Below are 17,206 nucleotides of genomic sequence, written 5' to 3'. Positions count from 1 at the left end.
GCCGCCTCACTGCCTTGATGGGACAGCCGTCGCGCTCATAAAGCTTTCATTGTGCTTGTGTCTTGTTAACGCCAAAATCTGCTGTAACCAAGAAATCAATGAGGGCGTCGCTTTATAGGGCTGTTAAAGCCTGACTTGATGCCGCGTGTAGCCCCATTGCTATCCCTTGCCACCGCCCGCCATCCTTAGCAGAGGTTGCCTACAAGAATTGAAGGCAGGGCTTCACAGCAGGTCCCTCATGAATATTCATGAGATTAATCTGCAAACAATAGATCTAATTTGGAAATAATGTGCATATTCATAGATAATCCTGAAATTTCAAGAGGGTCTTCATATGCTCGGGTTCCTCCATCACAGAAACATACCAGCCTCTCCTGGGCCTATCGGAAGCACTTCTCATTCAGGTGCCTGGGACGTGTAAGTGGACAGGTCTGTAGAAAACCAGGCCATTTCCCAACCGGCTAGGAGACCCAAGGCAGTCTGACACATGGTATGCTTGCAACTTCCCTACTGATCAGTCCATTGCTATCATGGTTGGGAGGACCCTTAACGACTTAATAGAAACCCAATTACGAATGACCTACTTCACATTGGCATTCATTAAAAAAATTATGATGCCACTGGATAACTCTAGGTATCCTAAATACTGATGTAATGCATCATGAGAGAACTCATGGGATGAAAGCTTCTCCATCTTTCGATTTCCCTACTGGTCTTTTCTGTTCCTATTCCAGACACAGTAGGCAAGTCGCTGCAAATTGCAAGCAAACTCTTTCAGGCTCTGAAGCAAAGGCCGTTCAATTGCTTTTACAGCAAAGTGGCAGCCAAATACATCTGCTCTTCCTATAATTTATACGGAGAACTGTCAAACCATTTCATGCACTGCACATCTTTTTCTTTAGGATTCATTGTTCCTCAGTAACTAAGTTCACAATTGCACGACTGACAATGTCCTCTACTTCGTCAACTCCTAAAAGCCATCCCAGCAGCAAAGCTTGGAACCAAAGTCCTTTCCTTCTGGGGTTCTGTGGCGGCGTGCATATCATTCAAGACTAGACGGATGGCCCGTAGAGCTTACATTAACAAAGGGCTAGGGGCATACCGAGCTTTGTCTTTGAGTCACTATTCGGCCGAAGTTTGGCTGAATAACATCTAGTCGGCTTCAGCAGAATAGTTCCTGCCATCGTGACTCGAAGCCGAAGTCCACATTCTATGATTAGTTGTCTTCTATCTGTTTGTGAGATGACAGCCAATCACAGAAAGTGTGGCAGTGGCAAGACTGCAGAAGTCAAATAAGCTGTTTGCCTATTGGCAACTGTAGCCTGACCACAAAGTAAGCAGCCCTGCCCATTGAAATAGGAAGTGAGGGAAGGGAACATTTCTTCCCTTCCCTCGCCTCATATGCCAATGGACCAGCAGACACCAGACCAGCAGAGAAAGATACTGCTCACCAGGTAAGTTCCCCCTTGCCACCCTCCAACCCACAATGAGGCCGCAGGGGTGTTCTGTAACCTTGTGGCCTCGCCATTTGAGTCAGGCCACTGGTGCAAAGTCGGTAGGCTGACATTAATTTTATGATTGAGGGGCCGCTCAAAAGACCGGGAGTGGTCCTCATACACACGAGGCTGCTGGGGGACTTTGCTAACCCGGCAGCCTCGAAATGCCAAAGTGTCCCACCCCTCTCCAATACTCGGCGGGCCTACTGGGGTGTTATGTCCCCCCCATGGCCTCACCATATTGCCCCTGCAATTTGAGTCGGGGCACCGGTGCAAAACCGGTGGCCTGACATTCATTTCATGATTAATGGGGCCAGGAGTGGTCACCAGACTCACGAGGCAGCCGGGGGACTTTGCTCCCCCGGCAGCCTCAAAATTGCCAAAGTGCCCCCCATACACCTCAAATACACAGTGAGGCAACGGCGGTGTTCTGTACCGCTGCAGCCTCACCAAATTACACCCGCATTGGGAGTCGGGCCACTGGTGCAAAGTCGGTGGCCTGACATTCATTTTATTATTGCGGGACACATTTTCAGTACAGATGGCAGACACTATGCATTGTCAGCATGTCCACTTTCTTTCTGAGTAGTTCAATTTACAGAGCATGGCTGTCACATTTATCCGCAGTAAAAATAGCAAATTTACTTGTGGAGGGGGTAGCGGATATCCACCTGGAGGGAGACTTTTTTTTCAAGTGATTTTTATAGGTCCTTAAGAAGAATTGCCACTAATAAGAAATAATTGTTTAAAATTAGCCTATCTCCTAAAATGTTCATACTGTCCTTGGTCTGTGCTACCCTTAGCGTCAGAGGAGTTATATGTGCCTGACTGTGCCTGTTTCACCTTCACATTTGGGATCACTGGCTGCTGGTTTAGTATTATACTGTCACGTCCTCAATCGTGCCCTCCTCCCGACACTTACCCGGCACCATCCGTTCCCATACCCACCACCCACACCAACAGGGAAGACACGGCAGGCGGGATGTCAGAGGGGTCAGAACCACCTCCTTCCGCCCGTTTCCGTGTTGGTGCTTGCCCTGGCGTCTCATCCATGCCCGACGGCTCCGGGGTCGTCGGCTCCAGCACCCGCGCACGGGAGAACCCGATCGCGTCTCGCTCAGACGATCACGTGTCTAGTCACGGGTTCTTCGTCTGCAGCCGATGCCGGCTTCCACGTTGGACAAACACCAATCACTGATGGCGTCCGGCCTCACGTGACGCTCCTGTGCGGTCACGTGCCCTGTCACGTGATCTAGCTTCCCTTCAAAAGGAGACGAGAGGAAACACTCAGCGCTTCACAGCTGTTTCTACCTGAGACCTGCTCGGCATTACCCTTTTGCTTCTAGCTACAGTTTGGAACTCGACCACGGAACGTTATTTGGACTTGTCTTGGATTTCCCTTTGGATTCAACGTATTTTCTGGACCCTTGGAACTCTTGACCCCCCTTTCTGGCCCTGGAATTGCTCTGGATTACCCTTCTGTCTTGGCGAACTAATAACCACCTGGACCTTGGATTGACTTGCTCTCTGGTCACGCTCTGGCTGCAGGTGTGAGTTGGAGGAACTGCAGCACATCCCAGCCTGCTGTTGGTCTTCCCTTGTTGTCTATTCAGGTTTCCCACCGGTTCTATCATCCCCAGGGTAAGCTTTGTCACTTTTCCTTGTCTGCTTGCACTGCCATTCTTGTTCAAAGCGTACCTGATCCTAACCTTTGCCTTACAGCACTCAGGGGTCCTTCCGGTGTTCCCAGTATCTGACAACGCCACTCATCACCTGTGACCTCAAAGATTGCTAGGGCAGTATATTTTTTTCTGCTCGAGCGGTACTTGGGGACGGAGGTAGTTTATAGCTGCACGACCATCAAGGCGGATCGCCAAGATCACAACATATACAAGGAGTGTCATTCACTGGTTATCGTGCCCATGAAATAGATCTAAATGCCATCACTCCCTTGATGAGTATGAACGTGCACACTTACAACGAGGTTCAATTGGTGATGAGGGGAAGGATCACTCACTTTCTTAATGATTCATTTCACAGTAATCACAATACTTGAAGGTTCTTGAAAAATTGTGGTGCTCATTGTGCAAAAATGCTCCAAATGAGTAGCCTCATAGTGAAGCAAATCACCAAATTCGCCCACATTGGCCTAAAAAGCATCCAACCGTGACCCAAACAAACTGCCCTATACTCCCAGTACGGGATTCCGATTTGCGTAAAGTCCCTCAAGCAACAGCTAGCAGACGTGCCCACCAGAAACCCAATCCCTGGCCCAAAGCAGCAGAGCCCCTCATTTTCAGCATGAGTAGCATCAAGGAGAAGACAAGCTCTGTTTGGGATTACTTTGCCATTAAACTGGACAATACCTCAAAGGTGGAGTGTTCTGTGTGCTCAGCGGTTTTGTCTTGTGGTTCTGCAAACTCCAGACAGTGCAGCACATCGGCACTGACCAATCATCTGCAGACCAAGCATCCCAATGACGTTGTTCTGTATGAAAGGAAAAAAGAGGCTCTTGCAGGACAATTCAACAGCAATATTACTCCTGTAAAGTGCAAGTAGGCATGGACACAGCTGTCCATTCAAGACTGCCTTGACAAAAAGCAAGTCTGGCCTCTGGACTAGCCTTCTGCACATGCTGTGTATCGCAGTACTGGCAAAATGATATCCCACTCTGTGTTGTTGAGGATGCAGGTTTTGTGTATTTACTTAATAAGGTGGAGCCACGGTGCAAAATACCATCACGTAAATATTTTTAGGCTTGCACCATCCCAGACATGTATGAAAAAGTGAGCCAGTATAAATGCATCTGAGGTTCAGGGCGCTGAGAAAATAGCATTTACTGTACACCTTTGGACCTCTGATAATACTGTAAAATCCTTTATGAGCTTAACAGGACACTGGCTAGCCAGCAACATGAAAAGGCATGGATTTGTGTTGCAATGTGAGGCTTTTGACCGAAGCCATACTCGTGCCAAAATAGGCTTGGCATTCCAAGAAATGCTCCAAAAGTGGCAAATTAGCCATTGTAAAGTGCATGTGATTCTTTGCGATAATGCAGGTAACATGTCTAAGGTCTTCAGAGATGCAGATTTTATTAGTGTGGGGGGTTTTGCACATGCCCTACAGTTTTGCGTCCAAGATGGCCTTTTTGTGCAAAGATCTGTGTTTGACAAGCTGTTGCATGCAAGAAAACGGGTTGGCCATTTTCAACATTCGGGTTCCGCCACGTCTCGCTTGCACTCAATGCAAAAAGATCATGGATTTCCTGAACTGCAGTTAATCCAAGATGTATAAACACAGTGGAATTCCTCGTTTTTGATGCTGGGGCGATTGGTGAGGGAGAAGCGGCTAGTGAGTTTGTATTGTGCGGAGAACAACAAAGTGCCTAATCTTTCTGGCTGCCAGTGCCTTTTGCCATAAAATATTTATTTGTGTTGGCACCCTTTGCAGAGCCCACAAAGGAGATTTGATCCCATGCATCAAGCATCTCCTTGATTATTCCAGCTGTCAAAGCGTTAAGGTCCTACCTGGGCTCTGGTAAGGTTGGGGACACTGGTGTGAAGCTTGTGAAAACAGAGATATTGAAGGCTGTAGAGGCAAGGTTTAAAGACATTGAGGACATATCTATCTACTCTGTGGTGACAGAGATCAATCCTCAGTTCAAATAAAAAATGTACAGAAATGATGTTGTGCCCAAAAATGTCAAAGGTGCAATCCACGCTACTGCCTTAACCCTGTGTGAAGAGACCTTGCACCATCCTGTGGGGCAACCTGCAGACCCTGACCTGCAAGACGACAAGTCACAACCCAAGAAGAGTGTTCCACCATGTGGCACATGGGCCTTCTGGGACAGTGTTGTTCAGCAGTCCATGGCTGGTGTCAGTCAGCCCATTAGTTCCTTGGACACTGAGCTCACTATCTTTTTGAGTGAGCCTCTGCTCCCTAAAACAGAAGACCCACAGAAGTGGTGGGAAATTAACAGTGTAGGATTTCCAGAGTTGGCAAAAGTTGCTTGTGTGCACTTGGCACCTCCTCCTGCCAGTGTGGCTAGCGAGAGAGTATTCAGTACAGCTGGAGACATTTATTCAGAACACATAAGAAGCCTCTTAGCAATAAATGTTGAACGTCTTGCTTTTCTTGAATACAGCCTTCCCCTTAAAGGCTTCACTTATTAGTGACATAAGAGTAAAGTGAACTTGGGCTTTTTCCAGATGTTTTTTATTTCTTTTTTTTAATAAACTTACTGAGATATATATGTCCAATTAATAAACATGAATACCCATGCACTAGAATGCCTGCATTTTTTATTAATTGAAATTTTGTTTATTATGTTCTAGAACAGCTGGACCAACTATTCGGTATACGGCCGAATTGTAAATTAACTGTTCGGTACACCCCAACAAAGGGCCCATGTTCTTAGCAGCAAAATGTTACCACCATATGCCCCAGCCCAGTCTATGCTCATCCAGCCAATGACTCTTCATTGGGCCAATTGCCAGATACAAAAGATTGGGCGCTCACTCTGTTTTCTTGCATGCTTCTAATCTATGGTTTGTAGCACAGCCTATAATGCATTCTTCTTCCTGAAACAGAAGGCCATCTCTTTTCCACCAACATCTAAAAACCTTGCTATGCACACAGTGACACTGCAACAATATCACTAACCAAACACACTGGTGCCTTTTCTGGAATGCACATTAAGTTCCTCCCACAATCACAATAGAAAAATTAAATCCACCAAACATTTTAGAGTCATGAGAAAATCCTGCTCACATATAAGCCAAGAATGGTCCAACATGGATGCACGCCATGTTCCACAGCACCAAGAATGATGCCATTTCCTCAGGGTGCACTTCCTCAATTTCCAAATCAATTAATTGTTCCTATTATTCTGATACTGACATATATATTTAGTACACCCCATTATGGCTGCTACCACTACTGCCAGACCTGCTGCAGCCCGTTGATGCACACTAGAGCAGTGGGCAGGCGCAGCTGCGCCAGCACTCACCATGTTGTTGGTGAACTCCGGCGGGTTGTCGTTCACATCTGTCACCGTAATGATGGCCGTGGCGGTGTTTGAAAGACCATGATTCAGACTTCCCTCCATGTCCGTGGCCTGGATAACAACTGTGTACTGCTGTACTTTCTGGAAGAGAGAAGAGAGGAAAAAAAAACAATTAAAGATTGAACTTTGTTTCACAGAGAGATGATTGGACAGTAAATTACAATAAACACGACCATACACAGCTCTCACTGACAGAAATCTAAATATCTTGAACTTTTAGATATCTATAATGGATTGATCTATTCGCATCATTTCAAGACCAATAGTAGCAAGACCTGTACTTGAGATCTCCAACTGCACTATGTTTTCTGAATAACCGCCGACTATGTAAATAACTCCCATTCGGAACCACTGCATCCACGTATATTTTAGGTAGATTCTGAAAACATGGAGTGGGGTTGGCCCAAGAGCAACAGACTTGTAGAACCCTGGTCTACACTTACTTGGAAGGTCCTCCCCGATATGAATAGCATAAAACCTATTTTGAATAACTTCAAGACCTATGTTCCTTAAGGCTCAATTAGGGAGACTGTGTTGTCACATGGCAATATTACTGGCAGTGGAGCAAGAGAACGGGGATCACTTCCCCGCAATTTGGCAGTGTTGAGTACATGACTTTACAGCCGTGGGCATCAGCTCCCAGAAATGGCAAAGCACGCAGGCACTTTCAGATGCTCCCCAGCATGATGCTATATAGACCAACACAAGACTGCTACAGAAGGATAGCCGGGCCATTGCTACAAAAATATCACAAAAAAAATAAATAGTGGACAATAAATGGGTTGAGGATATGGAATTGTGAGTACGATGTTGAGTTTTTCGCTGAAGATTTTTCAATGAAAAAAACTCATCGAAAAATATAGGGTGGGTGGGTAAGGGGACATTAGGAGTAGGGACGTTGGGAATAGGGAGTAGGTAATAGGGGTAGGGGAGAGTGGGTGGGAACCACCCAAATAAAAAAAATGTAGAAAAACATTTTGGCAAAAAACTAATCAGAATTGTGAATTGTGATCATTACAAGAAGGCTCTATTTACACTGAAGTACACAATGTTTGCAAAAATGAAACACATGCATTCATTGGATTTATAAGGCACAGACGTCGCTAGAAAGAAGCGGACAGCTGTATTCTGGGGACACGCCTTGGAGGATCCAAGTAATGGTGTAGGGGTAACAGAGGAGCTTGGGATAGATAAGCGAAGAGACGCCTTAGAGGGGTGAGAGATGAGTGGAGCCATCAGCAAATGGGGAGATGTTCTTAGAAGAGTAGGGTCTTCAGCTCCTTCCTGAAGTGTAGGATGGTGGAAGCCAGTCTTATCTGCATTGGTAGTTTGTTCCAGAGACAGGGTGCATAGCAGCAAAATGGCTGTTTCATGCTTTTTCTCTTTGTTTACTGCGTGCTGATGTTGTGGCTGTGTGATGGTGCGCTGGCCTCAAGAGAGTTTGCATTTCTTGGCCAAGTCTCAACATTTTGATAAGAGAAACTATCATCTGTATGGAAGCAACAACCACTCTGGTTGCTTGGAAGACATCACTGTTTGACTATATACTTAGCAGATAACCAAGCACAATGTGCCTTTCGAGGCCTTTTGCATAGCAAACCCTCTCCATCTTTCACCCCTAAGAATAGCTTCCCCTTGCTTCTGATAGCCAGTAGCAAATAGCTCACTGGCCCATGGTACCACAGATGGAGATCTAAGCATTGGTGCATTTCAAGACTTGCTCCTTGAGAAGACATAATTCACAACTTCATCAAAACGTTTTTCCACGCTTTATTTTTGGATCCTTACCAAAATGTAATTAATTTCACAAATGCCTATGGCCATCCTTTAAACAATAGGAACAGAGAGGACTCTACAGTGGGTTGCAAAGCATGCCCTGAGAGGAAGAAAGCGTTAGGGCACCAACCAGAGTGCATCAGCAGCGAGCCGAAGGACTGGGCATGCTTGCTCGTGGAGAGATGCACCCACGCTCACAAGCATGGCTAATCAAAGGGTAGCAACATAATGGTGACAATGCCATTACTGTGCTTTTGCAGGATACCACCACAATCCTTGTCTTCCATTACAGCGACCAAGGAGAGTGTGGGCTCCAGGGGGGCCCCCTGCTCCACTTGGTCCCTGTAATGGGAGTCAGGGATTGTGGGGGTGTCCTCAGTTTCCATTACGAGAAAGTAAACAAACAAATAAAAATAAAAAAGGGCCCTGCAGCGTCAGCTCCAACCCATGTACGTGGGAGGAACTGACGGTGCAGAGATAGAGGAATAGAGGACATTCAGTGGCACACAGAGAAGTGTACCACTGTAAAGGTAAGTGGGCAGGAGAAGCGGGTAGGGGATTACGGGGAAGAAGTCATCTATGTGGTCACTGCGTTGCATCATAATGTAGGTCGGCATTTTCGGAGTCGATATTTTGGGCGGCACAGTGATCACATAGATCCAATCAAAGCATGTAGTAGCGGTGGAAGATGGAAGCAGTCACCAGGAAGATCGAAGGAATACCCCACGATTTGATATGAGACTTTATTAAGGAAATCAGATGAGGGCCAGTTGAGTCTTGGGATTTTTTGCCTTTGGTGAAAACTCTTATTAGATGCCACCAAACCAAAGATCCCACATATCCCTCTATCCTCCGTATGTGTGTATGGATCCCAAAATATTTGCCTACCAGCCTCAACAGGCAAAGCTCAATCTTCTGGAAAGATTACCACTAATGAGTGTCTCTGCTGTAATTGTTTCTATGAACTGTGCAAGACACTTTTTCCCAGTTCTCTCAACCTCACCAGGCCCACCACATGCCCAAACATTCACAGTTTTGCGCATCCAGTTTATTTTGGGATCCACCGCCTGGACCCTACACCCCCCCATACTCCTCTTACAATAAATGATTACCCTAACCCACCCGGCACATATATATGCGTTGAAAAGTGAATTTTTTAAAACAGCATTTTTTCGGCCTCTGGATTTTTGTCGGCAACTTTATCACTGGACACCGTTTTTCTATACACTTCACAGCTCGCAAGTGGTCATTCTGCTGTGATCTCCCTTGTGCACACCTGTTCACAATAAAGATCTGCAAGAGTGGTCTCTGACGCAAAAATGGCGGCTGACAATCTACCATTCATTTCCATGGACTGTGCCAGTTTCTTTGTTTTAGGTTCCAGAAAACAAGGTACAATGCATGTGAACCTGCCATATCCGGAGGGGCAGTAATGCCAATCCCCTGAGGCATAAGGACTTCCACGTGGCATGGAAACCACACTGCCGGGCATTGAAATGGATTTTCTGTGCCCTCCACCACATTCAGAATGAGGGCTCTTTAATACGTTTAATACTCAGATGCGGCTGAAACAAATTCTGAGGTATGCCACATTATTAGGCAAATGGGAAGAGTTATTTTCTTATTAACACTAAAAAGAACAATGCAAGAACCCTGAGCACTCACTCTCTTGGGGGATTGGGTTTTGAATGTGCTCCTGATCCAGAACCCTGCACTTATCAGAACCAGCTGCTACTGCACTGTGTGTTCAATAACACACAATTAGCCGACTGAGCTTACGATGGGAGACGCACCATAGCGTGCTTCTGACACAAAAGCTATCATTCCTCATTAGAAATGCACTTGGGCCCCCCCCTAAAAACTCATCACAGCAGTAGTTTGTCATCCTAAGCAGATGCCTTTTAATATAATTAAGTATTGAATTGAAAAGTCGTTGCCAATTGATATTTATGCTGGAGTTTTTACATGTCACGCAAGCCGAGTGTTGTGATCCGCCGCCTGACAGTGAATAATTATGCCGCGGCAAGGCTCCGAGGGAGGGCGCTCTCTGCGGTGGGGCAAAACGGGATGAACCTCGCATCAAAGCACATCAATAATGTGCACGACGCAAGGCTATCTGGGAAAAAAGCATCTCGCGTGTGCGCAGATGTGGAGAACTGAGCTGAGCAAATGAGGCTTTGGAATATGATGTGTTTCAATGATCTAGAGTATGGGAATTTAGGAACACTGGGGCAAAACATTCCCTAATGCAAAAAACAGTTTCTTTCATTGCATTGTTCACCTTAGTGCTAAAACAGCTCCATGTTAGCACCACAGCAAACACTGACATGGTACAAACATCTTGGCAACAAAGGGCGCGATACATGAATCTTTTATCATGGTGCACGATTTTGTCCATTCTGCCCTTCCATTTAGTGCTATTTAATTCAGTTATACTGTGTGCTATTACTCCTCTTGGCCTCTGGAGACTTGGTGGCTCCTTCCAGAATGTGCTTTCTGCATCTTTGATTGTTGAATACTTGGTATCTGCAAATGTTCACTCCTTTACTGAATCTAAGAGAAAACTGTTGTGCGTTTGTAGCTTATCCTCTTTGACTCCCCTTGTGCCTTGCAGTTACCCCTTGATGTGGCATCCTTGATCCCAAGCCAAACAGATATTCTTTATTCCTTGCACAAAGCTGTTTTCCAGCAGCTGCCAGCTCTGCAGCTCTGGGCTCTATCTTCAAGGCTTCTCGGTTAAATAACTCCTTTTTCTCAATTTCCCTGCATGAGGACTCACAGGATTGGACCTCACTTTCATATACAAACTTGCACTGGAAACACACAAGACTGCCTCAGAGGTACTCTGAGTCGTCCCCCTCAATATGTAATAGGGTCCTCCAGATGGACCTGGGTAACGAACAACTCAAGAGCACAATCATTTAGTATGTCGATGATATATTAGTGTGCAGTGAGACAGAAGAAAAGTGCAGAAAAGACTCAGTTAAACTAATGACAATATTAGTAAAGAAAGGATATAAAGAAGACAAAGAGAAATTACAATATTACCAGGAAGAGGTCCTGTACATAGGACAGCTAATCTCTCAAGAAGGGAGAAACGTGACTCCTGAGAGAGCAGAAGCAATCATGAAGACTCCCATACCAGAGATGGTGAGGGAAATGCAACAATTCTTAGGCCTTTGGAATTATTGAATAGCCTGGGTGTTTGATTATAGTACATATATTTGATCACGTTTCAAAGGACTCAAAGAAGCACAGGTAGGCAAAAGTAGGATAGCATGGACAGATGAGATGACTTAAGGATTTGAAGAATTAAAAAAGGTGATCTGTACAGCCCCTCTGTTAGGAATTCCAGACTATAACGAAGAGTTGTATTCTCACACTCAAATGGTGAAGTAATGACAACAGTTCTCATACAGAAGTTGACATTAGGACATTGACATAAACCATTAGCCTACCATAGTGGGATTTCAGACCCAGTAATGAAAGGACATTATCCTTGTAAACAAGTGTTAGCTGCTGCTGCTTTCATGATTGAAAAAGCTGCAAGTATTACCATGGGGCGATCTATGATGTTATTTGTAGAGCATACCTTACATGCCATTTTAGAAAAGCCCCAAAGTACATTGACTACACAAACAGCATCAGGATATGAGATACTTATTTTGAACCCAACGATCAAAATGATTAGATGTACAGTAGTGAATACAGCAACATTCAAAGCAGAGCCAGTGGGAAAAAGGACTCTGTACATGATTGCACAACGTATACTGAATTCTATGATGATATTATCCATGTTAGAGAAAATGCTCAGGGAGGGGGGATTCTATTAATTGATGGTTCTTCGAAAATTGACCAAAAGACTGGAAAAAGGCATACAGGAATAGCAGAATTAGTGGAGCTTATCTCCAAACTTCAGAGATATGAGGATGAGGAATTGACAGTGAAGTCTGACTTCACCTATGTGACATCAACCATACATGCAGGATTCTCATGATGGAAAAGGAGGGGCTTCCTCCATGCACACGGCACACCAGTGCAACATGCGTCACTATTGGAGGAACTCTTTAAGGCACTAAAGCTCCCATTGGCTATCACTGTGGTGAAATGTGTAGCCCATACGCAGAGGCAGACATGATTTTGTGTGGTAATGAAGCCGCAGATGTTGAAGCCAAATGGGCAGCATATTGCCCAAACATTTCTGATTTAGAAGTAGAAAGTGTTAGACAAATGTCAGGGCAATGTATGATGGTAAAGGAAGTTTTTAATATGTTATCCATTCTACAGTTAATTGAGTGACAATGTCGAGCACCACAAAAAGAGCAGGATTTATGGAAGAGACAGGGTTGTTCTTGATCCTCGCACTGAGACTCTATGGAGAAAAGATAGTACTGGAAAGACAGTTATGCATCAAGCATTATTGAAGTGGCGCTGGAGCAGCTTCACTATCCCGTGCATACAAGTAGAGAGAATATTGCTGCCATGATTGCAGAAGATTCTCACCAAATGTGTTAGAACATGTGGCACAGTTACTTGTGAACTGCATGTATGTTAGCAGTTCACAGCAGCGCACATATGCAGAACAGTGAGAGGAGCAATCCCCAGACCTAATGGTCCTTTTCATCATCTACATATAGATTATGCTGCAACCATATTAGCTGTAGTATGTCCCTTTTCCAGATGGACTGAGCTAGGTCAATGTACGCACCAAGATGCAACATGTGTTGGCAAGTTTCTCGTACGTGAGGCGTTTCCTAGATGGGGTGTGTGCAAAGTCCTGTGGTCTGATAATGGGCCACATTTTGTTAATGAACAATTTGAACAGGTTACCCTTCTATTAGGTATAAAGCACAAGTTTTCATCTGCCTATCACCAACAGGTGAATGGTATTTGTGATAGATTAAAAGGACTCCTTAAAGAAAGGATAGCTAGGATCAAGATAACTTTGAAGAAAGGATGACTACATTGCCAATCCCTTGCATTAATTGTACTTTGGAATCAACCTTGCTCAGATCACCACTGATTCCTCGTGAGTTGGTGACTGGACGCTGCATGAGAGCAACTCTTTCTCCTCCCACTTGAATAGGAACTGATGCCCACAGTTTAGCAAAAACATTAAGTGATGAGATGCATGATTATTTAACAAATATGACCGTTAGTGTTTCTTTTATTTCCCAAAAGATCATAAATCGGAGGGGAGGGTCGAAGAAGATTGAAGAAGACAGTCAAACTGTTGATCTTATGACTTGCTAATACAGCCTGGTTTGTATCAAGGGGACCAAGTGCTTGTAAGGAGTTTTGTATGCACTTGGAATAAGCCCTGATTTGCTTTGAAGGACCTTACCTATTATAAGGGGGTCATTCCCACTGCAGTGAAACTTAAATGAAGCAGAGCCTGGCTGCATCTTAATGACATAAAGCCACATAAAAGAGAGAGCCTGACCCCTCCTGCAGCCGTTGAAATTGAAGCAAGAGAAGACGTTCCACAGATGACGATGAGATCGGCTACCAAGAGCCAAACCAAAGATTTATCAAAATAAAGACACTTTGAACTTTTAAAATCCACAAGTCTAAGGCGAAGGACGAATAACTTTTATAGCAGTTCAAGAACTATTCTAGATAGGTAAAAGAGACAATGCATTGGAGATAGAATACAACCAAAAAGAGCACGGGACACTTTTGGTTGCCTATAACATTGCGCACATTCTTGTATGCTGTTTTCACTTACATACTGCAGTCTTAACCAGCTTTAGTCACACAACACGTTGATGATGTTAGGTTTTTAGGAAATCCTAAAGCCAGTCCTATTATTTTCAGGATCATCATTACGATCATTTTGAAATTTCCTTTATAAAAAATGTGTGGTTTATAAAAGTGACAAAAATGACATGTTGAATTAAAAGAATGGGAATTTTCAAAGTTATAAGAGAATCACTGCCAGCAAGAAGATCGATAGGTTTCTTTGGAATACTTCTTGTAACTTCATTTTGTGCAATGATTTGTCTTTTCTTCCTGATTATTATGTCATTTCATCAAATAATTATCAATAAAGCAGATGAGGTGTTAAATAATGAGACATCTATTTCTATTCCTAACAAAAGCATGAGTAATATTTTCCCTGATATTTGTAAACAAATCAACCAATTTAAGAGAGATGCTGAAGAAGATCATGAGCATATAAATGTATATCTTGATTAAATAGCCCATTTAAAGAATAACATGTGGTATCTGCACATGAAGGAGGTGGGGAGGAGGATGTCAGATGAGAGCTGCTATGTGTGTTCTCTCATTCCTTATGCCATGAGCACAGCCAGAACATTCATTGCAAGAGAAATACTTGTACATGATGTGAGGTGTCTCATCCATCTAGCAGCGTGCACAACAAAAGGACAATTTGAAGGAAGATGGGCAACCCTACAATGGAGGTTGAGGAAGATATTTCCATATCAAGATGAATACACAAAAACACAGCAATTGGAAAAAGACCCAGACTGGAAAAGCAGTATGCTCATGTATACCCTCAGTGGTATGACTGGAGACCAGATAAGGATTGTTGAACAAAAAAGAATGGGTTGTGCAGACGCATGGGAAATGCCAGGATTGCCAGGATGCTGGGAAAGACCTCAGCTATTGGTATATGGATGAGTAGTAACCTACACAGGGTGGGAAGACGGAATTCTGGCCCACCGTGCACATCTATTGATGACAGCACCAGTACAGATAGTGCAAATAGTGAATGATGAATGTCTGAAATCATGGGCCAAGTATGTGAAATATTAACATAGGTCAAATATTAAGCATGACCTGTATCTATACCGCCAATGAAGAGTGCCACAGTATGCTTCCAGAATAGGGGTTTGACTAAAGTTTGAGAAAACAAGGAATGCAAGCAGATCATTGATGTACCAGGAAGGAATGGAGGAACTGACGTGCTGATGGATCACTATTGGAACTGTCAATCCAGAGCTTCCATGCAGCTGTCTAAAAATGGGGAGGAATATGATCTATAGTGATCATATATGTTCCTACATTGGTGATTCCCCAAAGTGATTTCCACATCGAGGACTTTCCAAAACTGGATGCACACCAGAGAAAGAAGAGGTCGCTTAACCTCATTCGGCTGAAGCGAGACAACTATTTTTCAGCAAAATCAATAGAAGTCTATCATGATATTCCAGCCCAGTACAAATTGTTCAGTAGAACAGCAGTGATATTTACAGCAATATTCATGCCAGGAATTCAGGCTGCAGTGTACACCAAGTGGTTACAAATAACCAAGTGGGAGCTGTTACAAACAATAAACATGACAATAAAATGATTTAATGTGATTCCAGAAGAAATGATGGCCCTTAGACGTATGACCCTCCAGAACAGGTATGTGCTGAACTTGATTACAGCACTGGAAGGCAGTGTGTGCACCAAGATCGGGCATTCCTGTAGCACATACACACCTGCCCATGATGAAGAAAATGGATCCCTAATATAGGCAATAACTATGCTGTCAGCGCTGCACACGAAGATGGAGGATGAAGTAGACGAGACCAAAGATGATGACAGGTTCTTGTCCATGTGCTCGTGGGATCCAAACTGGCTGGCAAATGCCTTGAAGCTGCATGGAGCAATACTTGTGTTAGTATTGATAGGATTCTTTCTTATAATAATAATTATAGGACAATGCAAGAAGACAGCAGAGAAAGCTATTGGTATGAAGATAATGATAGATGTAAATGCTGAGACTGGCAAACACACACAAAATGAAAGTACCACCCATGAGAACCTGCAAGAAAGTCCTACTACCCCCAGGGATGAAGTTATATTACCCCAAGGATCATAAGAACTGTGTAGGTCTTTGTGTATACTGTCAACTGACAGAGAGTGTTGCCATATCACCTGGAGTGTGGATGAACACATAAAGAATACAGATGACCTGATGGGGTGACCAAGATATGGATTCCAAAGAAACCAAAAGAGTGGAGAAAAGGTGAAGAAGATTGAGGAGGTGGTCGATGACTAGACCAGAGGGGGGAATCTAGAGAGGCAGATGTACACATCATCTGTAGTGCCCACCCCCTCACCTCTGTCATACGGGAATAGCAGCAGCAGGGTGTCCGGTCATTTGGTCGAAAATAAATGGTCAAATGACCATTTGATCGAATCAATATGGTCGAAAAAAAAAGGTTGAATTTATTTATTTATTTATTTATATAATTTTTTTTAGTTTGGTTGCTTAAAAAATATTTTTTAATAAAGAAAAAGGGGGTTTGGAGGGGAACCCCCCCCCATACATTAAAAAAAAAACGACCTTTTTTTTACGACCATTTTACTTCGATCAAATGGTCATTCGACCATTTTTTTCGACCAAATGACTGGTAACCCAGCAGCAGAGCACTGTGTGTGACACCAAGTATCGTCCCAATACTGCATCAAAGATACAAGATGCTCTTAGACAACCATATTGAATGTTCCCTTGCATTGACGTGGTGAAAGGATGTCTGCATACACCATTGGACATAGAAGAGCTATACGAGAAATACGACAAGGATAAAGTGACATCATGGAGAGAAGACATGAGGACGCACTGGAATGATATGCAAATACTTAAAGAAGAAGATGTAACTGAGTAAAAAAGTGAACATTTATGCAAATATGAAGAAATCATATCCATTGAGAAGATAAGTGAGAAGAGAATTAGTAAATGTATACACACAGAAATGCAAGGTAGATGAGACACATAAAAGCTTGCTGCAAGAGAAAATATAACGTGAGTAAAGCGGCCATGATGAAAGATGTACGTTGACTATGTATAAATAATAAGCAAGAAGCCTTGAAGAGAGAGACCAGAGCTGCAGAGCTGACAGGCGCTAGA

General features: G+C 43.8%; 1 protein-coding gene across 1 annotated transcript in view; it reads right to left on the bottom strand.

The window, feature by feature from the left end:
• Window positions 1-17,206, bottom strand: part of CDH4 (cadherin 4) — a 964,675-nt gene that overhangs the window by 188,890 nt on the left and 758,579 nt on the right. The window contains exon 6 of the mRNA XM_069650710.1: window positions 6,508-6,645. Within this exon, the coding sequence (XP_069506811.1) occupies window positions 6,508-6,645 (138 nt within the window). The remainder of the gene's footprint in view (window positions 1-6,507; window positions 6,646-17,206) is intronic.

The sequence above is a fragment of the Ambystoma mexicanum genome, chromosome 3p (assembly GCF_040938575.1).
Source record: "Ambystoma mexicanum isolate Mex_15411 chromosome 3p, UKY_AmexF1_1, whole genome shotgun sequence".
In the NCBI taxonomy this organism is placed as follows: Eukaryota; Metazoa; Chordata; class Amphibia; order Caudata; family Ambystomatidae; genus Ambystoma; species Ambystoma mexicanum.
Note: the sequence above shows the minus strand (reverse complement) of the source record. Positions and strands in the feature narration are given on the sequence as shown.